At 37.5% G+C, this 24,618-nt stretch overlaps 1 protein-coding gene and 1 pseudogene across 1 annotated transcript; both read left to right on the top strand.

The window, feature by feature from the left end:
• Positions 1-1,921: 1,921 nt before the first annotated feature.
• Positions 1,922-2,896, top strand: LOC133047050 (olfactory receptor-like protein OLF2; annotated as a pseudogene).
• A 19,844-nt stretch (positions 2,897-22,740) lies between these two features.
• Positions 22,741-23,679, top strand: LOC133047049 (olfactory receptor-like protein OLF2). The gene has a single exon (XM_061130082.1). The coding sequence runs from the start codon at positions 22,741-22,743 to the stop codon at positions 23,677-23,679; it is 939 nt and encodes a 312-aa protein (XP_060986065.1).
• The last annotated feature ends 939 nt before the right edge of the window (positions 23,680-24,618 follow it).

Genomic DNA, 24,618 nt, shown 5'->3' with positions numbered 1-24,618 from the left:
GTATTAATTTAAGAATTTAACAGGATGAGTGATAACATAAAATAATTAAGTAGAAAGTTTGTTTCACTTTCATTAGATGTCTAATTTGAGTGGAAGATGGTGTAGACTTAGAGTAACAATGAATCATAATATTAAAATAATTTTACCTTTCTAATATTGATCAATTTGAAGCAAGTTCAAAGAACTAAAGTTTGGCCATTGCTGAAGTGGTTGCGTCAATCACAGAGGAAAATACAGAACTAGACATTTAATTAATCATATGTTTGCATAATACAAAAGCATGAGGGTAAAAGCTTTAGAGATTTACTCCCAAATGTCACTATGAAAAATTAAATGTGATTTGCGTATGTTGTTCAGTTACCAGGAGCGAGCACCAAAAGACTTACTGATCACAGGTAGGTTTCTAAGTAACCAAATATAAGAGTGAAAAATAAGATACTTTATATTTGAAAAAATAAGGAATAAATTATTTAGAAACTTGTAGATAGATATCTATTTTCTTTAGTCATAGTCTGAAATCTCTTTGCAAAAAATGATGTTTCTTTTAGAGCAAGGGAAAAATGATTCATTTTGATTAGATAAGTAAAAGTTATATTAATTTAGTTAATAATCAAAATTAATAAGATAATCTTCATATTTTTAATCACTGTGAAATGGTATATGTATACTTAAGACTTTTTTCAATATTTCCCCAGTCACCACTGATATATCCCAATAAAAATACAAATTTGTATAAATTCAGCCTGGTATAAACCACATAATATATTTACTTGTTTAAAGCAAAATGAAACTATCATTCATATTCCAGTTTTCATATATTAACAGGGAAGCAAAAGTACATACACACACATGTACACATAAATAGAAGGCAATATATCAAAGATATGTTTATTGCTCCTTTTTCCATCTCTATTTTTAATGGATGTGTGTTCATGCTAAGTTGCTTCAAGTTGTGTCCAACTCTTTGTGACCCTGTGGATTGTAGCCCGCTAGGCTCCTCTGTCCATGGGATTCTCAAGCAAGAACCCTGGAGTAGTTCCACTGGTCATTCCCTCCTATAGGGGATCTTTGCAACCCAGGTATGGAACCCCTGTCTCAGGCACCTCCTACCTTAGCAGCCACCTGGAATAAATGAAGCTAAAATCTAAAAGGCTGTGTTGATCCCACTTGTTAGAATTTGTTTGGCTGATCAAGAGACAGATCTTTTGACCCCTCACCACTCCTGCATGCAAGTAACAATAATGTGGAATATGTCTAGATAAAAACTTATGAAATACCTAATGTCTCAAAAATATGAACACTAATTTAGACAGAGAATAGTAATGTCACATTGTTCATTTTAAATTCCAAGATATGCTCATTGTGTGAGTTTAATACACAATCTTAAGCAAATTATGATTCCTTTTTAAGTTTTATTTTTCATTGGAAGATAATTGCTTTACAATGTTGTGTTGGTTTCTGGCATATGATTCTTAAATAACTCAAGAAGTAGAACCACTTTTATGCTCAATTGGATATTTGTTTTATAAATACAAGGTTGTATATTCCAGTTTTGTCTCTTTAATTTGGGTGTTGCTTTCATATCATATTAACCTGCAGTGATCTCTAATCTCATAACTGATTGCTGAGATAAAGCAGTGAAGTTTCACACAATTCCAATACCTCACAGATGACATCCAAATTGAGGATCAAGCTGTCAAAATCCTATCCTAGACATTTCAACTTTTGTCAACAACATAAAATGAGACATCTCTAAGCTACGTTATGAGGATAAAGGATATAAAAAATATAACACACTGTAATAAATCTTTTCTTATGTACAGATTATATTTTTCCAAATGTCAAGAAGAGTTAAACCTTTGATCTCACTCTTTTTTTTTTATCTTATGATTTCTGGAACATTTTAGAAGAATAAAGAAGAATGGATGGAGGAAATTGCTCTTCCTTGAATGAATTCATTCTCTTAGGAATTAATAGCGACCCTAGAATCAAAGTGATGTTTACCATGTTTCTGGTTGTTTATCTCATTATTCTTGCTGCAAATCTTGGGATGATCATTTTAATAAAAATGGACTCCCAGCTTCACATGTCAATGTACTTTCTCCTAGGTCACCTCTCCTTCAGTGACCTCTGCTAATTCACAGCAACTGGACCCAAGATGTTGATAGACCTCCTTGCCAAGAGCAAATCAATCCCCTTTTATGGCTGTGCTCTGCAATCACTGATCTTCTGAACCTTTGTAGATTGTGAGTGTCTCCTGCTGGCAGTGATGGCCTGTGACTGGCACAAGGCCATCAGCAGCCCCTTGCTCTATGCGGTCAGCATGTCCAGCGGGGTGTGCTCCCTGCTCATGGTTGAGATTTACATGACCAGCATTGTGGATGCTTTAATTAACGCAATATTAATATTCTGCCTGTGTTTCCGTGAGTCAAAAGAGATTAATCATTTATTCTGTGATGTCCCTCCTCTACTTTCGCTATTTTGCTCACATGCACAGGACAATGAGTTAGTGATATTTATCATTTTGGGCTTCATTGAACTGATTATGCTTTCAGATCTTTTTGTGTCTTACTGTTACACCATCCTAGCAACGATAAAGATACACTCTGCTGAAGGGAGGTTCAAGGCTTTCTCCACCTGCACCTCCCACCTAACTGCTGTGGCATTTTTCCAGGGAACTCTGCTCTTCATCTATTTCCGGCCAAGTTCATCCTACTTTCTAGACGAAGACAAAATGACCTCCTTGTTTTATACCCTTGTGATTCCCATGTTAAACACCCTGATTTATAACTTAAGAAACAAGCATGTGAAAGAGGCTCTGAAGAAGCCTAAAAATGGAAAGTGTCTCCATTGTAAAGCTGTAGGTATATGTTTTTCTCCTACTCTTACACTATGATTTAAGTCAAAATTGTTTTGATTCCTCTGGTTTGATCAATAAGTATATTCAAGTCATTCCAAAATGTGTTGTTTGCTATATACTCCATACTTCCATTTTATGTCTTGAACTTATATTTAAGGCTTCCTATTTGTGGAAAAGTTCTGAACTGTTAGTTTGCCAAGTTTTTGCTTCCTCTGAATTTAATGGTAAATCTAGCAGTTTTTACACGAATTAATCTTTTCTAATGGAAGTGATAGGTGTTAATTAGATAATTATTCACAGTATTTATAATTAACTATATTTGCACAATAATGTAAACAGTGGACAACATAAACCCAAAGCACATTGTTCAAATATAGTGAAGAAAGTTAAAAATTGCTCCCTGAAAATGAACACAACTAGTTTGGTATCTAAGAGATAAGTAGGAAGTAACTGAGAGATGCAAGTCAGCAGAGAAAGCGTTTTGTGAAGATGGTTGGACAGTTAGAGTGACCGTGAGGTGGACAACACCGTGTCATTTAAGGAAACTCAGAGTGTCCAGGTTGGAGGGCTGCAATTTACAACCCAGTCACCTCCTCCAGGAATTTTATGTCTCTCCTGCAAGCTCTGAGCTTGATTCACACACCAGCCTGTGCTTTAGATCATTGTTGTATCTGTTTTCTAAATTATTTCTTTCAATATGGGGTTATGAACATTCTGATTTTAAGGACTATTATCCAGGAGATATACAGCAAGTGGGTAAATGAAAAAATGAGAAAGAGAAAAGGAGAAAGAAAGAAGCTAATTTTATTGAAAATTTATTCATAATAAAGCAAAAAAAAAAAAAAAAAAACCAATTACTGATAGCTTTAAATGCATGTGCCTTAAACACGTTTTATATGTTATATCTGCTTCCCAGATGGTATGGTGGTGAAGAATATCCTGCCAATGCAGGAGATGCGGGAAGTGCAGGTTTGATCCCTGAGTCAGGAAGATCCCCTCGAGAAGGGAAAGGGAGCTCACTCTAGCATTCCTACCTGGATAATTCCATGGACAAAGGAACTGGCAGGCTATAGTCTAGGGGGTCACAAAGAGTCAGACACGACTGAGCACAAACTCACACACACATAACACACATCTTATATCTAAGTACATAAACTGGTTGTGAATACTAAAAGTAATGGGAAGTTAAAGACATACAGATGATTTTTATTTTTTTTTAAATAATTAAACCAAAGAACTCTCCTCTGGCTAGAAGATATTTGAAAACTTCACATATCTCTACTCTAGTTTGCTGGTGATTGAATTGCTGAAAGTGGCCTATTTAGTAGACAGAGACATAAGCATTCATTTGAAGGACCCTATAAGAATCAAGTGCATTCTTGAGTGTTTGCTACAATAAAACAAGCCAAAAATAATTTGGTACCTAAGTCTATCCAAGTGCCTTTGTAAGATACCTTTGAGTGAAAACATTTTAGATTAAAGTCCAAGTAGGAGAATAGGTAGTAGACTCCAGGGTAAAAGCTTTTCTAGGATTCTGAGAGAGGTAGGGGGATGTGCCGATGTATAGAAAAATGAGGGGGTGTTTCTTGTATTTATAATATTTTCTCAATCCTTTTTAATGTTATTACCTTTTGAAATATTTATCTGCTGCTGCTGCTAAGTCTCTTCAGTCATGTCTGACTCTGTGTGACCCCATAGATGGCAGCCCACCGGGCTCCTCTGTCCCTGGGATTCTCCAGGCAAGAATTCAGGAGTGGGTTGCCATTTCCTTCAATGCATGAAAGTGAAAAGTGAAAGTGAAGTCATTCAGTTGTGTCTGACTCTTCGTGACCCCATGGACTGTAGCCTACCATGCTCCTCCATCCATGGGATTTTCCAGGCAAGAGTACTGGAGTGGGTTGCCATTTCCTTCTCTTGAAATGTTTCTCTAACTTCTAGATACTATATTGAACAGCAGCATGGCAGAAGTGAGATTGATTCAGAATGAAGCCTGACACAAAGATGGGTGTCAATCTCAGAAGTATAAATATTTTACAGTTAGCACATTACTCTCTTAAAAAAGAAAAAAAACACAAAATGCTAATGTGTCTAAAATCAAATTTCATCTGCATTTAGCCCTTATGAGCAAATCTAAGGCTAATGAGTGAACTGAAGAAAATAAAATGTTGCATATTAAATGAAGAATTTTAATCTCAATAAAGGGTGTCTTAAATTGATTGACTTGTACAATGTGTGAGATCCCTGGCCCTAAACAGAATGTAGAGGATAAATAGTCACTTAATGTGAACACCCCACAGAATTTGTGATTCAAATAGGGGCTTGAGCTAAGGACTTGTAAGAGATTTCTGGTTTGATTTTCCATAGAAAGAGAAAGCTAGCATCAAAATACTTTGTCTTGCATGATTTAATTCCAATTCTAACCATTTTCTTCACTTTCTATATATTTAATTCATATGCCTTTCATAGTATACTCACTACCAATTGGTGGCAAATATGATTGTTCATCAACATTAACATAAATAAATGATGCATATGCACAAAAAATTAAGATATTTCAATGACAATGAATGTACTGAAACTGCATGCAACAGCATGGATGGATTGCATGTAATTGAACAAAATAGTGCATGCTATAGACATCCAGTTATGTCTGGTTCAAAAAAAAATACAAAACTGATCTGTCGCAGTAAAAGTCAAGAAAGTATCTACTCTTTGGAGGTAAGAGATTAGCCATTTAGGAGGGAGTTTATAAAAGGCTTTGTTAATTGTGGAAATTGTTACTTCTTGGTCTACACTTACCTAGGTCAACAGGTAACCTTTTGGAAAAATGTTTATCTATATAGTTATTATTTAAGTGTTCTCTATATAGCATGAGTTTGAGCAAGCTCCTGGAATTGGTGATGGACAGGGAATCCTGGCATGCTGCAGTCCATGGGGTTGCAAAGAGTCGGACACGACTGACTGAACTGATTCATTCATTGCACATCAAAAACATTTTCCAAAAGTAAAGTCTGTTTACCATTACCAGAAACTTCAGAATTATTATTATAAATTTGTATCCCTAGAAATTCTTGATATACATAACAGTGCAGTATATTTTTTGTGAAATAAATACTACAATCTTCATAGATTATTTAGTAATGCAAAAATGTCTTATTTAACCCCCTTTTAAACCCATGTGTACTTCTAATACTTTTCCCAGAAACAAAGAGACTTAATGAATCTTGTACTCCTTGGTACCCCTCTTGGTACCCTCCTTGGTACACTGAACTTACACTCATTGGCCCATGACTTAGTGGCACACAATTATTTTCTAAAGGCAAGTGTTTGTATTAATAAATAAACTGTTCCTATAGAGTATTACAAATAGAGGTATAGTGGCACAGGGGACTCATTTCTTTCTCAATTGCTTGCTTCTGATATATTAAATTTTAACTGTGATTTTCTTTTGTAATGTAAGAAAGTCAACTTCAATTAAATGTAAAACCATTTGTTAAGCTAATTATCCAATTTTTAATAATAATGTAGCCACAACAGCTCATTCCCTCATAATGGCAGGAAGTTATACTAAATGGTCTGCAGAGACGGCCATGTTTAGGAAGCTAAATTTAAGTCCTATCTCAACAGAGTGAAATCCTAAGAGATTTTATATCCTGGGAAATAGAGAAGTGCCTGATGGGAAAAGTGATTTTGCAAAGGAATCATAATGAAGTAAGCAAGGACAAACTCCAACCTTCAAATATGTAACTAGATAATGGTAGTAAAGCTCTTGAGTGACGCAAACACCTTCAGTTTAATATGTAGCAAATTATTATAAGTACTTTGCTTGTGCTTGGCCTCAGCAATATCTCCTGTAGTGTAAGTTAAGTATATTTAAATAGACATCATCACTCTAATAATTACAATAAGGCAACAATTAATATATTATTCAGGCACTCTTTATCACATATCAATAATTTTATTTTAATGATTTTTAGTCTACAGTGGGTTCTAGGTTTATAGGACCCTAAAATAAACCTAGATCTCTATCTAGTTCTCAGTGAGGTTTCAGAGGAGACAATCCCCTGGAGTATTTGTAAACATATACTGGCTTATCTTTATCTTCATAAATTACTTTCCATACACAAAAATTTTGCATTTGCCTTTTTTGTGGTAAAGAAATTAATTAATTGTGATAAGCAAAACTCACAGTAAGAAGACTTTATTTTATGTTACATTCAGGAGAAGAATTTAATGAATACATAAGAATATATGCTTGTCAGCATCCTGAAATGATTCATATATTATCATGCTGAACATGAAAAATAAAGAGCATATCCTCTAAGGCTGCTATGCTGCACAACTTCAGGGACAATATTTTAGTTATTTCCTTTGCTTCATGAAATTGTGTAGTACAGTATTTATCTAGTAATCTATGTATTAGAACAGGATTACCATTATACCTTTAGCTAAAACCTGCATCAGTCATATAATTATTGTTCATTTTTGTTGAGGGATAATTATGATCTAGTATCCTAGACACTTTACAATATATAATACAGTATTGTGGCTTTAATCCCAATGTTGTACATAAAATGAAGAACTAATTTCTCCTACAATGCAATTGTGTACAATTTAACCAGCATATTCTCAATCCCCCACTCCCATCTCCTGGTAAACATCATTCTGTCTCTGTTCCTACGAATAACACACAAAGGCTATTTTAGAAACAAATGGACATTAGTTTTTTTTTTTTTTTTTTGACAGAAGTATCCCAACACATGTTTTTAATAAAATATTATCTTTGTTCATATGAACTGTATTGATAGAAAAAAACCTTCAAATGCTGTTTATTTTTAATTGTTGTTGAACATCTACCAGCCTTATATCACCAGAGATAAAGAACATTCACCAGCATAACAACAGGAAACTATTTAAAAACACACATTCATGGAACAATTACTTATGGACATCTTCTTATCCATTGTAAGAATGTACACCTACAAACAGACCTTAGAGATACTGTGGGTTGAGTTCCAGCCTACCACAATAAAGTGAGTATCACAGTAAAAAGAGTCAAAAGAAATGCTTGGTTTCCCAGTGTATGTTAAAGTTACATTCACATAATATCACAGTCTATTAAATGTTCAGTTGCATTATGTTTAAAAAATGCAAATCCCATAATTTAAAAGTACTTGATCACTAAAAAAAAGAAGAAATGCTAATCATCATCTGAGTTTTCAATGAGCTGTAAAAGTGATGTCAAAAATCACTGATCACAGATCAACAGAACAAATAGATTAATGATGAGACAGTTCAAAAACTGTGAGAATTATTAATGTGTGACATGGAGACATGAAGTGAATGAATTCTGTTGGAAAACCTGTGCTGACAGACTTAGTTGATACAGATTGACCACAAACCTTCAGCTTATACAAAAAAAAAAAAAAAAAAAATACAACTAACTGAAAAAACAACAAAATGAAGAATGATAAAATGAGATCTATCTGTATATAAATAGAATAGGAAATTCAATAAACAGTAAACTATGTGTGATAGATATTATGCCATTGAAGGAGAGCAGACTATATCACCCCAAAATATGCTGCTTGGTATATTAATACTTTGAATTAAAGTTACTTAAGAAAGAGCAGTGGAAAAAGGACACTCTGATTCTCCTTTGTAGCCCTGAATGCAGGAAATAAATCTCTCATGTAAAAGTTCCCCTCCCTGTACCAGAGGGTAGAAGGCAATTATGTCACAAGAAACAGGGAGTTTATGGGCCAAGAAGGCTGCATGACCAAACCTTGTTACTTTTTTATTGACTGCTTGTTGCTGTTGTTCAGTCTCTCAGTCCTGTCTAATTTCTTGCGACCCCATGGAGGGAAGCACGCCAGGCATCCCTGTCCTTCATCATCTCACGGAGTTTGTTCAAACTCATGTCCATAGAGTTGGTGATGCCATCCAACCATCTCATCCTCTGTCACCCCCTTCTCCTGCCCTCAATCTTTCCCAGCATCAGGTTTTTTTTTTATTTTTTTATTTTTTTTTTTTTTATAGTGAGTTGGCTCTTCACATCAGGTGGCCAAAATATTGGAGCTTCAGCTTTGACATAAGTCCTTCCAGTGAATATTCAAGGTTGATTTCCTTTAGGATTGACTGGTTTAATCTCTTTGCTGTCCAAGGGTCTCTCAAGAATATTCTTGAGCACCACATTTCTAAAGCATCAACTTGGTACTCAACCTTTATAGTCCAACTGTCACATCCATACATGGCTTCTGGAAAAACTACAGCTTTGAATGTACAGATCTTTGTCGACAAAATGAAGTCTCTGCTTTTTAACACACTGTCTAGAATACCTGTCTATTATGTGGGAGACCTGCGTTTGATCCCTGGGTCGGGAAGATCCCCCAGAGAAGGAAATGGCAACCCACTCCAGTACTTTTGCCTGGAAAATCCCATGGACAGAGGAGCTTGGTTGGCTACAGTCCATGGGGTCACACAGAGTCACACATGACTGAGCGACTTCACTTTTCTTTCACTTTCTAGGTTTGTCATAGCTTTTCTTCCAAGAAGCAAGCATATTTTAATTTCATGCTTTAGTCACTGTCTGCACTGATTTTGGAGCCCAAGAAAATATATTCTGCTACTGTTTCCATTTTTTCCCATCTATTTGTCATGAAATGGTGGGACCAGATGCTTACTAATTACTGTCCTAAGCCTAAACACTTTTGTCCTGTCAATTCCTCACAAATTACTGCTTTCTTGCCTAAAATGAATAAAAGCTTTCTGCTTTGGTCACTTTGATTCTCAATATTTTTTATGGGACATCCATATGTAGAAAAGTAAATTTGTTTTTCTCCTATTACTCTGTCTTGTGTTCATTTAACTATTATGCTAGTCATAACTTAGAAGAAAGGAAATTATTCTGAAGCCACACAATCAAAAAAAAAAAAAAAAAATTGAAATAAGGGTGACTGACATGTCCTTGAGGAAAAGGTCTCAGATCCTGACTAATGAATAAAGCAACATGTAAGATTGCCATATCTATAAATGAGAAATGAAGGCAATCTTTAGAAATGGAAGAAACTGGATCAGCAATGAGAAAGACATGAAAATCATTAGCGGAAAAATATATTTTAATTTCATTAGGCGTCTCTTTTTTTTTTTTTTTTTTAGGCGTCTCTTTTAATGGGAGGAGAATGTAGATTTTGTTATCCATAAAGCATAGTATTAAAATAAATTCTGATAAATTTCTGACAGTAATCAATTTTGTGAAAAGAAAGAAGTATTAAAGGCTCAACCCTTTCTAAAGCTGTTGTACATCCATAGGGGAAAATACAGAACTAGAAATCTAATTGACCATGTTCTTATAACATAAAAATATAAAAGTTGAAGCTTTAGAGACTTAAGTCCCAATAGTCGCCAGACGGAAATAAAAAGCAATCTGCCCTGGTACATGTACCAGAGTGAAAAGACAGAAGACTTGTTCATTGCAGGTAGGTTTCTAAATGGATATGGAAGGTGGCAGAGAGACTTTTGCAGAAAAGTGAAGAAGTACTGAACAGTTTCAAATGAGTCATTTTATACTTGCTTGCTCAGTTATATAAACACTAAAATGCAATAGCTAAACAAAGATACTTGTTAAACCTGTGTGAATTTGACAAGCTCATTTATAATTTGTAGAAGAACATTAAATATTTTAGCTTTTTTATTTTAATCAAGGTTGATATGCAAGCCATTTTTCACTGTTGCACATTGTCATTGCACATGTCATTGTACAGGTCAATTTGCTCTTGTCTTTTTTAAATAATAGTAGAGATAACATTATTACAACTACCAATATGTAAATATCCAAGTCCATAACACAATATTTATGATACCCACATGCCATAATTCTTTATTGTTATTTAGTCTCTAAGTCATGTCCAACTCTTTGCTACCCCATGGGTTGTAGCCCACCAGACTCCTCTGTCCATGCACTTTTCCTGGCAAAAACTCTGGAGTGGGTTGCCATTTTCTTCTCCAAGGGATCTTGCCCACCCAAGATTTTTTACCTCTGCACCACCTGGGAAATTCACCATAATACTTAAGTCTAGAAAGAATAAAAGTCAGACCACACCCCAGTTTTTATATATCAACATTGCATACACATGCAACTCTACTCTTTGAATATTCTAAAAGAACAGAGGAGAATATTTGTGACATTGTATATAACATAACTTATTGTGTAGAATGTAAGACTGGGGCAGGAAATTCAGGAAACATCAACTCCTTTAAACCAGAGAGAGGTAGAATAAGGATCAAAGAAAACAATAAACCAATATTACAGTGTCTGGGGGATTGGGATGGAGGCATCACTAATATGTGAATCTTTTTGCATATGTGGGACTGAAGACATAGGAGTAATTTTACCAAACATCTTACGTATCTGATCTATTGGTGAGTAGATCATATACATTCTAGTTAATTATGGCAGAATGATACATGCAGGAAACCATACTGCCTTTCTTGCCCCAGTGTCACCTGTCTTATCAGGAGCTCTATGTTAAGTCCCAAACATTCTTCATAATGTCCCCTGAGCAACAGCTCAGTTTTAGGGGAGTGGGGTCAGCCCTGGAATATTTCTACCTGCGCTCTCCAGCATATAACTTATGGAGACAGTTCCACCCTCTTCAGTTCCCTCCCTGCTCCAATTAACTGATACTTATTACTGGATATTGGACTTCTCTGGTGGTTCAGTGGTGAAGGATCTGCCTGCCAATGCAGGAGACCGGGTTTCAATGCCTGGATAGGGAAGATGCCCTGAGAAGGAAATGGCAGCCCACTCCAGTATTCTTCCCTGGAAAATCCCATGGACAGGGATCCTGGTGGCTTACAGTCCATGGGATCACAAAAGAGTCAGAAATAACTTAGTGACTAAACAACAACAGTAAGAATGTATACTGGGTGGGGAGAAAATAAAAGACCTACAGGATACAGGAGCATGGTATATCCAGGAAAATTGAATAGGTCTGCCTATTCCATAATTGTTCATGATGAGGAAATAGCAAAGGGACACATCCATTATTTATACCACTCATTAGCTATGTATCTCTATTTCAGGATAAAACAATATTTCTGCAATATTGAAAAGAGCCGCTATCTTGTCAGAATATGTAGGTTATCTGGACCAATTAATTTAAGAATTACTGTCTCAGACCTGAGGACACCAGTTTCTTAATATGAGTAAAAGTAGCAAAAATTGGCATACATACTAATAAGGTTGATGTGTCAATAATTTAGATGACAAAATGCCACAAATAGTACAGTTCAGTTCAGTGGCTCAGTCATGTCCGACTCTTTGCAACCCCATAATCTGCAGCAGGCCGGGCCTCCCTGTCCATCAACTCCCGGAGTTTACTCAAACTCATGTCCATCGAGTCGGTGATGCCATCCAGCTATCTCATCCTCTGTCATCCCCTTCTCATCCTGCCCATAATCCCTCCCAGCATCAGGATTTTTTCCAATGAGTCAACTCTTCGCATCAGGTGGCCAAAGTTTTGGAGTTTCAGATTCAACATCAGTCTTTGCAATGAACAGCCAGGACTGATCTTCTTTAGGATGGACTGGTTGGATCTCCTTGCAGTCCAAGGGACTCTCAAGAGTCTTCACCAACACCACAGTTCAAAAGCATCAATTTGTCTGTGCTCAGCTTGCTTCACAGTCCAACTCTCACATCCATACATGACCACTGGAAAAACCATAGCCTTGACTAGACGGATCTTTGTTGGCAAAGTAATGTCTCTGATTTTTAATATTCTATCTAGATTGGTCACAACTTTCCTTCCAAGGAGTAAGTGTCTTTTAATTTCATGGCTGCAATCACCATCTGCAGTGATTTTGGAGCCCAGAAAAATAAAGTCTGACACTGTTTCCACTGTCTCCCCATTTATTCCCCATCAGGTAATGGGACAAGATGCCATGATCTTGGTTTTCTGAATGGTGAGCCTTAAGTGAACTTTTTCACTCTCCTCTTTCATTTTCATCAAGAGTCTTTTTAGTTCCTCTTCACTTTCTGCCATAAGGGTGGTGTCATCTGCATATCTGAGGTTATTGATATTTCTCCCAGCAATCTTGAGTCCAACTTGTGCTTCTTCCAGCCCAGTGTTTCTCATGATGTACTCTGCATAGAAGATGAATAAGCAGGGTGACAATATACAGCCTTGATATACTCCTTTTCCTATTGGGAACCAATCTGTTGTTCCATGTCCAGTTCTAACTGTTGCTTCCTGACCTGCATACAGGTTTCTCAAGAGGCAGGTCAGGTGGTCTGGTATTCCCATCTCTTTCAGAATTTCCCACAGTTTATTGTGACCCACACAGTCAAAGGATTTGGCGTAGTCAATAGAGCAGAAATCGATGTTTTTCTGGAACTCTTTTGCTTTTTTGATGATCCAGCGGATGCTGGCAATTTGATCTCTGGTTCCTCTGCCTTTTCTAAAACCAGCTTGAACATCTGGAAGTTCAGGGTTCATGTATTGCTGAAGCCTGGCTTGGAGAATTTTGAGCATTACTTTACTAGCGTGTGAGATGAGTGCAATTGTGCAGTAGTTTGAGCATTCTTTGGGATTGCCTTTCTTAGGGATTGGAATGAAAATGGACCTTTTCCAGTCCTGTGGCCACTGCTGAGTTTTCCAAATTTGCTGGCATACTGAGTGTGGCACTTTCACAGCATCATCTTTTAGGATTTGAAATAGCTCAACTGGAATTCCATTACCTCCACTAGCTTTATTCATAGTGATACTTTCTAAGACCCACTTGAATTCACATTCCAGGATGTCTGGCTCTAGGTGAGTGATCACACCATCATGATTATCTGGGTCATGAAGATCTTTTTTGTACTGTTCTTCTGTGTATTCTTGCCACCTCTTCTTAATATCTTCTGCTTCTGTTAGGTCCATACCATTTCTGTCCTTTATCGAACCTATCTTTGCATGAAATGTTCCCTTGGTATCTCTAATTTTCTTGAAGAGATCTCTAGTCTTTCCCATTCTGTTGTTTTCCTCTATTTCTTTGCACTGATCACTGAGGAAGGCTTTCTTATCTCTCCTTGCTATTCTTTGGAACTCTGCATTCAAATGGGAATATCTTTCCCTTTCTCCTTTGCTTTTCACTTCTCTTCTTTTCACAGCTATTTGTAAGGCCTCCTCAGACAACCATTCTGCCTTTTTGCATTTCTTTCCAAGACCAAGGGATGGTCTTGATCCCTGTCTCCTGTACAATGTCACGAACCTCTGTCTATAGTTCATCAAGCACTCTGTCTATCAGATCTAGTCCCTTAAATATATTTCTCACTTCCACTGTATAGTCATAAGGGATTTGATTTAGGTCATACCTGAATGGACTAGTAGTTTTCCCTACTTTCTTCAATTTAAGTCTGAATTTTGCAATAAGGAATTCATGATCTGAGCCACTGTCAGCTCCCAGTCTTGTTTTTGCTGACTGTATAGAGTGTCTCCATCTTTGGCTGCAAAGAATATAATCAATCTGATTTCCATGTTGACCATCTGGTGATGGCCATGTGCAGAGTCTTCTCTTGTGTTGTTGGAAGATGGTGTTTTCTATGACCAGTGTGTTCTCTTGGCAAAATTCTATTAGCCTTTGTCCTGCTTCATTCCAAACTCCAAGGCCAAATTTGCCTGTTACTCCAGGTGTTTCTTGACTTCCTACTTTTGCATTCCAGTCCCCTATAATGAAAAGGACATCTTTTTTGGGTGTTAGTTCTAAAAGCTCTTGTAGGTCTTCATAGAACCATTCAACTTCAGCTTCTTCAGCATTACTGGTTGGGGCATAGGCTTGGATGACCGTGACATTGAATGGTTTGCCTTGAAAACGAACAGAGATCATTCTGTTGTTTTTGAGATTGCATCCAATACTGCATTTTGGACTCTTTTGTTGGCCATTATGGCTACTCCATTTCTTCTAAGGGATTCCTCCCCACAGTAGTAGATATAATGGTCATCTGAGTCAAATTCACCCATTTCAGTCCATTTTAGTTTGCTGATTCCTAGAATGTCAACATTCACTCTTGCCATCTCCTGTTTGACCACTTCCAATTTGCCTTGATTCATTGACCTAACATACCAGGTTCCTATGCAATATTGCTCTTTACAGCATCGGACCTTGCTTCTATCACCAGTCCCATTCACAACTGGGAATTGTTTTTTTTTTTTTTTTTGGCTCTATCCCTTCATTCTTTCTGGAGTTATTTCTCCACTGATCTCTAGTAGCATAATGGGCACCTACTGACCTGGGGAGTTCCTCTTTCAGTATCCTATCATTTTGCCTTTACATCCTGTTCATGGGGTTCTCAAGGCAAGAATAATGAAGTGGTTTGCCATTCCCTTCTCCAGTGGACCACATTCTGTCAGACCGCTCCACCATGACCTGTCCATCTATGGTGGCCCCACATGACATGGCTTAGTTTCATTGAGTTAGACAAGACTGTGATCTGGGCTGAGAGGAGCTACCCCATCTCCGAGGTCGGGGCAGCGGCCGAGAGGAGCTTCCGCACACCCGAGATCAGTGGCGGTGGCCGAGAGGAGCTACCCAACCCCTGAGGTCAGGGGCAGATGCCGAGATGAGCTACCCCATGCCTGAGGTCAGGGGCTGCGGCCCAGAGGAGCAACCCCACGTCCAAGTGCGGCAGCTGCATGGGTGCAGGAGGGCTGATAGGCCACCTCTCCCGACATTCAAGGTCAGGAGGGGCGGCCGTGAGGAGATACCCCTCATCCAAGGTAAGGAGCAGTGGCTTCACTTTGCTGGAGCAGCTGTAAAGAGATACCCCACGTCCAAGTTAAGAGAAACCGAAGTAAGACAGTAGGTGTTGCAAGAGGGCATCAGAGGGCAGACATACTAAAACCATAATCACAGAAAACTAGCCAGTGTGATCACACAGACCACAACATTGTTTAACTCAATGAAACAAACAGCCCAGTGCTATGCAAATGGAAGTGATATCATTACTATTATTGTTGTTATACTAAATTAAATAAATTTACAGGGAGTCAGTTTGCATCACAGAGTCCTAGCATTATCTCTTTTCTTAATCACTGAAATACAGAAAGGATCAGCAACTAAAATACTGAGGTAGTAAGATGATGTTATCTTCCTCTTCCATCTCCTCTTTCATAACCAGGGATCCCCAGACGTGAGTGATGACTGCTGAGAGCTGCACTGCTTCCTGAGTTCGTAATGCCAGGACTTCCTGGCAGATGGGATGTGCAGCAGGCGCTCCTCATTCTTCTCCTGCTGGTTCACAGCGTAACTGTGATTGTCAGTGTAGGGATGGTCCTGCTGCTCAAGGTGGACCCCAGACCCCACACACCCGTGTATTAGTTCCTGAGAAATGTGTCCTTCTGTGATGCTCACTACTCCTCCACTGTCTCTCCCAGTATGCTGGCTGATTTCTCATCTGAGCTAAAGAAGATTTTATTTAATTTGTGTGCCATTCAGATGTATTGTTTTGGGACCTTTGCAGATGTGGAATGTCTCATGTTGACTATCGTGGCTTATGAGCTTTATGTACCCATTTGTAATCCACTTCTTTATACAGTTATCATGTCCAGGAGATTCTGTACTCAGCTTGTAGTTTTTGTGTACTTAGAAGCTTTGATCTATCCAGCAGTTTTTACCTATTGCACAATCAGCTGTCATTCTGCAATTCCAGCGTCATCAATCACTTTTTCTGTAACTTCCTACCCATATTAGCCCTCTTTTCCTCAGATACAACCATCAATGAGATTGTGATGTTCCCTTATAGCAACTGTGTTCCGGGTTGCAGTATCATCATTGTCTTCCTCTCCTACAGCCACATTGTAACAACCATCCTTAGAATGAACTCAGCCAAGGGGAGATGCAAAGCCTTCTCTACATGTGCCTCCCAGCTAGCCACTGTGGCTACATTGTTTGGCACACTCCTGCTCGTATATCTCAGATCCAGCTCATTAGTTTATGGACACAGACAAAATGTCCCATGTCTTCCACACAGTTTTAATCCCAGTGTTAAATTCACTGATCTACAGTTTAAGAAACAGGATGTGAAAACTGCACTGAAAAGAGCAATTGGCACTAAATTACATTTTTACCCAAAATGATTTATTTAAAGATTCTGATAGCTTATGTTCAGGTACTTTGACTAAGTCTGGTAATTTCACCAATACAACTTCTAGATATTTTCCATCGCTTATCTTTATGCCTAAATTGAATGTAAGGGTAAGAAATTATTTATCTCCATTGTATCTCTAAACTAAGGAAGAATAGTAATGGGTTCACTTTGCTATTTTTTAGAAAAGATATATCTCTTCTCTGTTCATGTGTATGCTTCAGAGAGATATCATGGGCAGAACAATCCTCCTTCCCACACCAATTCATCTTATGGTCCAAGTATTCCAATTTTTTTTTTAAACAATGGGATTAATAAATTTTCTCCCTCAAAAGTGAGAGTTAGTGGGTTAAAAGGTTTGTTTTTGCCTTTCCTGTGTAATAGTAACACCCTACACATGTTCCATCATGACACTTAGTAGTAGTTAAGTAATAACAATAAATAAATAAATAAAAGAAAAACTTCCTACCTTAACTCAACATTTCATAAGTACAAGACCCTAGCCTGTCTTGTTCACAAAGCTTCTACTTTGCTACTTAAAATGCTTGGTTTCATGATGCCATTCAGAAACATTTAGTGAATAAGTAAACAAGAATCCCTTGAAAAACTGATGCAAAAATGAGCTTTGTCAATTTTTGACATTTAAAAAAAAATCTATTTTTAATAGTTTATTCCAGAATATCTATTTTAGGCAAAATTCACTTATGCTTCTATCTTTTGGTATAGGTTAAATATGTATCAGAGGCAGGGATCATCAGATGAAGAGAATTTCTCAATCTTATCTTCTTCATAATTCTGCCCTGATTACATCAGTGGGAACAACTCTATAGTAATTACATGAATGGGAGTTGGGGGCGATGTACCAGGACCTTCTCTAAAACTCACTAGAAAAGAAGACTCCAGCTCTTTTCATGTGCTCATAGCATTATTCTTCTTAAAATTAGGGAATAAAAACCTGGTTAATACAGTTGCAGTTGTAAAGGAATGGTTATTAACAAATTTGTGTTCAGTGGGGAGAAAGTAGTATTTGCATTAGTATCCCATTTGTAAGTACTTATATTCTTTCTCTGTGTATTTGTGAAATAAACAGGAACTGTATTCTTGACAATTTAAATAGTGGTGATTGCCAAGTAGAGGGATATTAAGTAATCCTCACTTTGTAACACTAAATTAAGTACTTATGTTGTTCTCACAGCAATAAATTATCAGTTAATCCATTTATGAAAAAAATAACATTATATCAGGCTGTCAAGACCACTCATTTTACTTTACATCATCAAAAATGAACATGGAGTCACTCTTCTCTGATTTCAGGAGGGTGGGATAATGAGTTATACAAGGTTTTCAATTTAACTTCTTTTCTAATTCTATATCTCTCATTAGGCATAAGAAGTGCTGAACATCATGTACTTTAAAATATCATAAGAATATAGGGTTATCATTTATAATAGCCAGGACATGGAAGCAACCTAGATGCCCATCAGCAGACGAATGGATAAGAAAGCTGTGGTACATATACACAATGGAATATTACTCAACCATTAAAAAGAATACATTTGAATCAGTTCTAATGAGATGAGTAAAACTGGAGTCCATTATACAGAGTGAAGTAAGCCAGAAAGATAAACACCAATACAGTATACTAACACACATATACGGAATTTAGAAAGATGGTAACGATAATCTTCTATGCAAGACAGAAAAAGAGACACAGATGTATAGAACAGACTTTTGGACTCTATGGGAGAAGGCGAGGGTGGGATGATCTGAGAGAACAGAATCGAAACATGTATATTATTAAGTGTGAAACAGATCACCAGTCCAGGTTGGATGCATGAGACAAGTGCTCGGGGCTGGTGCACTGGGAAGACCCAGAGGGATGGGATGGGGAGGGAGGTGGGAGGGGGGATCAGTATGGGGAACACATGTACACCCATGGCTGATTCATGTCAATGTACTGCAAAAACCACTACAATATTGTAAAGTAATTAGCCTCCAACTAATAAAAATAAATGGGAAAAATAAATAAATATAAATAAATGAAAAAATAAAATTAAAAATACCCGACTTTGATAAACTATGTTATTGTTGTTCAGTTGCTAAGTCATGTCCAACTCTTTGCAACCCCATGGGCTGCAGCATGCCAGGCTTCCCTGTCCTTCACCATCTCCTGGGGTTTGCTCAAACTCATGTCCATAGAATCAGTGATGCCATCCAATCATCTCATCCTCTGTCATCCCCTTCTCCTCCTGCTTTCAATCTTTCTAAGCATCAGGGTCATTTCTAATGAGTCATCTCTTCCCATCAGGTGGCCAAAATATTGGAGCTTCAGGCTCAACATCAATCCTTTCAATGAATATTCAGGACTGATTTCCTTTAGGATGGACTGATTGATTTCCCTGCTGTCCAAAGGACTCTCAAGAGTCTTCAACATCACAGTTCAAAAGCATCAATTCTTTGATGCTCAGCTTTCCTTATGGTCCAACTCTCACATCCATATGTAACTATTGGGAAAACTATAGCTTTGTCTATATTGACATTTGTCAGCCAAGTGATGTCTCTGCTTTTTAATATTTTGCCTAGGTTGGTCATATCTTTTCTCCCAAGGAGAAAGCATCTTTTGTTTCATGGCTGCAGTCACCACCTGCAGTGATTTCGGAGCCCAAGAAAATAAAGTCTGTCACTTTTTCCTTTGTTTCCCCATCTATTTGCCATGAAATTATGGGACTGTATGCCATGATCTTAGTGTTTTGAATATTAAGTTGAAAATCAGCTTTTTCCCTTTGATCTTTCACCTTCATCAAAAGGCCCTTTAGTTCCTCTTCACTTTCTGCTATAAGGATGGGGTCATCTGCATATCTAAGGTTGTTTATATTTCTACCAGAAATCTTGATTCCAGCTTGTGCTTCATCCAGCCCAGCATTTCACATGAGGTACTCTGTATATAAGTTTAATAAGCAGAGTGATAATATATAGCCTTGACATAACTCCTTTCCCAATTTTGAAGTAGTCTGTTGCTCCACGTTTGGTTCTAGCTGTTGCTTCTTGACATGCATACAGTTTCCTTTGAGGCAGGTAATGCAGTCTGGTATTCCCGTCTCTTTAAGGATTTTCCACAGTTTGCTGTGATCCACACAATATGAAAATGCAGAAAGATGATAAACTATATATATTTAATTGCCTCACATCACAGGTTTTATGGTATTAATGATTGAATATACACTAAGTGGTGTTATATATATGTATATGTATAATTCATTATATAATTCATTGTAACATCATTTTTACTTAAAAATTAAAAGCCAAGTAGTGTAGAAAACAAAAACAATTATCTGTAGGTAGTGTAAATATGTTCCGATTTTTGCTGTTTTTACAAAATCTTTACTTTGTGGATGTATTTAATGGGATGCCTGTGTGTTTGTGTAATTATGTAAGAGTGAATGGTTGTGCATTTGTTTTGTAATTTATCAAATGGAAATAAAGTGCTTGAATCGGGATTTGTGGACTGGAAATAAGGAATGCTTGTTAATTGTTATCATTTAACTTTAATTGGTATTCCATTTACAATCAACTTACTTGTATGAACTGCCAGATGATAAACTACATCTTGATGTCTGTTAATTATTCCTGAGAGACCAAGGGTTCACCACCCAGGGACAAGACATAGAGATGGTTATATGATCTAGGTCAGGCAGGAGACAATCCTGAATCCTCCAGCAGATAGAACTGCATGCAACAAGCAAGTCAGGAGTTCTGGGAGAGGTACTGATATCTTTCTTATTTCTCTGATATGTGTTTGAGATTTCTTTAGGTTTTTAAGCCTTTTTTTTGAAAGAAAGCATATTATATAAACAAAGGGAAATATGAAATATACACAAAATTTTATTTTACTTACTTTTTCCAGTCTGTTTATTTCAAATCAATGTATTTATTATTGCTGTTTAGTTTGATAAGTCATATCTGACTCTGCAAACCCATGGATTGTACCACACCAGGCTTCCCAGCCCTTCATTCTCTCCTTGAGTTCGCTCAAATTTATTTGCACCAACTTGTGTTGGTGATGCTAACCACTTCATCCTCTGCTGGACCTTTCTCATTTTTCCTAACTTTTTTTTCCCAGCATCAGGGTCTTTTCCAATGTGTCGGGTTTTTTCCCAATGAGTTGGTTCTGTGCACCAAGTGGCCAAAGTATTGTAGCTTCAGCTTCAGCCCTTCCAGAAAATATTGAGGGTTGATTTCCTTTAGGATTAACTGGCTTGATCTGATTGCAGTCCAAGGGACTCTCAAGAGTCTTCTCCAGCACCACAATTTGAAAGTATCAATTTTCTCGGATATACACAGATACGTATACATAGTCCAACTCTTTTGCGATCCCATGGACTCTAGCCTGCCAGGTTCCTCTGTCCATCGGATTTCCCAGGCAAGAATACTGGAGTGAGTTGCCATTTCCTCCTCCAGGGGATCTGCCTGACCCAGGGGTCACACTCATGTCTTCTGCATCTCCTGCACTGGCAGGCAGATTCTGTGTCACTGAGCCACCTGGGAAGCCCTACGTCCAACTCCACTTTTCGTACATTCTCACAGAATGTAAGAGGTTGGGTATGACATGGTGGATCACACAGTTGGTTTGGGTAAAGTATTACAAGAGGATATAAAATTCAATCCCCCCCCCCCAAGACAAGTGACTCCTAAATCAAGGATGACTGGCCTCAGAGATATACAAGAGAAACATGGATCAATTAAAAGAATGAAACTATCAAAATTTTTTAGAGACTGGGATGGGGACACAGTTCATGCATGGTTGTCTCTGGGATTCTGGGACTGTGAACATATGAGTATATGTATCATGTGTCTTACGTAACTGATCTTGTGTTGAATACATCATGTTAAGTAGAATAGACTAGGGCAGAAGGATCCACACAGCAAACCACACTGCCTTTCTGTCATCTGTGCTATCAGCATCTCTACAAGTGGGTCCCAGACGTTCTTCATCATCCCCCCTATGTAACAGCAGCTCTCAGAGGTGAGAATATCAGTCCTGCCTCTCCACTCTAACATTTAATACATAGGCACCCTTCCACCCTCTTATCCAAAAGCTATCACCTTTCTGCTCCAGTGGGTCTTCACAAACTATCTATCTCTCATATACTAAAGTTGAACAGACCTGAGAGTTTAATGGGGAAATTAGTAATTAGTTCTTGTTATGTTCAGAAACTTGCACAGCTCTTCCTGCTCCACACTCATGGCAGATGAAGAAATTGCAAAGCAATATATTCATTATCTACATCACTCATCAACTATATTTCTCTGTTACAGGATATGACAACATCCATACACCATTGAAACAAAGCAAAGCAGAGATCTTGTCAGAAGACTTGGGTTACCTGGACCAACTAATTGTGAGAATCTTGCCTTCAATCTGAGGACATAAAGTTCTTAATATTAGATTGAAGTAGCAAAAATGGTCATAAATGCTATACAAATTGATGTGGAAATAGCCTGATTTAGCTTAGATGAATTTGTGCTGCAAACACTACAACTGTATCATTATTATTATCATTTTATCAGTTATATCAAATTGGAAATATTTCCCCAAGGGTCAATTTAACTTCAAGGCATCTTAGCATTATTTATCTCTTCTTCTAATTACTGAAATGTATAAACAAATAGCAATTTAGCAATTAAGACAGTAAGATGATATTAACCCTCCACTTCCATTTCCTTTTTCATAACCAGGAATTTTCATGTGTGAGGGATGACTGCTGAGAACTGCACTGTGTTTACTGACTTCATATTCTTAGGACTTTCCAGTAGGCAAGATGTGCAGCAGGGGCTCTTCCTGCTCTTCCTGCTGGTTTATGGTGTGACTGTGGTTGCCAATGTTGGGATGATCCTGCTGATCAAGGTGGACCCCAGACTGCACACACCCATGTATTATTTCCTGAGCAATCTGTCCTTCTGTGACATCTGCTATTCTTCTACTATCTCTCCCAAGATGCTGGCTGATTTCTTATCTGAGCAAAAAAGGATTCCATATGATGTATGTGCCATCCAGATGTACTTTTTTGGAGCCTTTGCAGATGTGGAATGTCTCATGTTGGCTGTCATGGCTTATGACCGTTACATAGCCATTTGCAATCCACTTCTTTATACAACTGCCATGTCCAGGGGAATCTGTACCCAGCTTGTGGTTATTGCCTACATCGTAGGCTTGGTTGATTCGGCAGTCCACACCTTTTGTACATTTCGGTTGTCATTCTGCAAATCCAATATCATCAATCACTTTTTCTGTGACATCCCACCATTACTAGCCCTCTCCTCCTCAGATACATCCATCAATGAGATTGTGATGTTCACTTTTATTGGCTGTGTTGTGGGGACCAGCATTATCACTGTCCTCCTCTCCTACAGTTACATCATAACAACCATCCTTAGGATGAACTCAACAGAGGGGAGACACAAAGCCTTCTCTACATGTGCCTCCCACTTAACTGCTGTGGCTATATTTCACAGCACACTCCTGTTCATGTATTTCAGACCCAGCTCCAGTTACTCCATGGACACAGACAAAACGGCCTCTGTCTTTTACACAGTTGTCATCCCCATGTTAAACCCACTCATCTACAGCTTAAGGAATAAGGATGTAAAAGGTGCCCTAAAAAAAGCAATCAACACTAAATTATGTTCTGGGTGATACAGTACTTTCATCTGAAAATATTTAAAGATTCTAAGAGAAGAAGCATAGGAACTTTGACATAGATTCTCATAGTCTTTCTAGTACAGCTTCTGAATATTTTCCACTACTTACATTGTCACCTAAATCAGTTTAGGGAACAGTCATTACACTAAACTCTCCAAACTAAGGAAGAGTAGTAATAGGATCACTTTTCTGTTTTGCAGAGAAGATTTTTTTACACCTCTTTTTTCTTTTCTTGGAGAAGTCTCATTGAGGTGTCATGCACAGAGCAACCCCTCACCCATGTTAATTTGACTTACCTTCCTAAAGGCTCCTATTTATTTATTTATTTTTAACAATAGACTTAATAATCTTGCTGAGCTGGATAGGAGTGTTAGTGGGTCAAATTAGGTTTATTTTTATCCTTTTCATGTATTTGTATCACCCTAACAAAGCTCCATCATAACACTTAGAAGCAAATAATTTGTAAGTAAGATGGAATGAGAGATGGAATGAGAAATCTCTCCATAAAAATTTGGTCCTTCCTGTCTAATTCACTGTTGTCTACTCAGTTACAATGCTTAGCCTCGGGATGCAATTCACAAATATTTATTGAATAGATGAATGAATTAGCCTGAAAAACTAATAGAAAATTGAACCTTTATAAATTTATTTAAAAAAAAATCATCATTTCCTTAATTCCATTCTAGTGTGTTCACTTTAGGTGAAATCCATCTGCATTTGTTTTCTTTTGCCTTAATCAAAAATGAGAATCTGGGATAGGAATTATTTGATGTAGAAATCTGCTCAGTTTCTCTTCATTCTGCTTCAGTTATTATCATCAAACATACCCTGATTTTCTAGAAGTCACTGGAGAGGAATTTGTTAATGAAAACTACTTCCTGCCACATCAGTAAACAAAGGAGGTTGCAGTCATAAAGCTGTCATAACACAGCT

The sequence above is a fragment of the Dama dama genome, chromosome 26, assembly GCF_033118175.1.
Source record: "Dama dama isolate Ldn47 chromosome 26, ASM3311817v1, whole genome shotgun sequence".
NCBI lineage: Eukaryota > Metazoa > Chordata > Mammalia > Artiodactyla > Cervidae > Dama > Dama dama.
This window is presented reverse-complemented; position numbering and strand designations above follow the sequence as displayed.

Coding starts and splice junctions, on each gene's coding strand:
- LOC133047049 (XM_061130082.1), top strand. CDS start 22,741: ATGACTGCTGAGAACTGCACTGTGTTTACTGACTTCATATTCTTAGGA.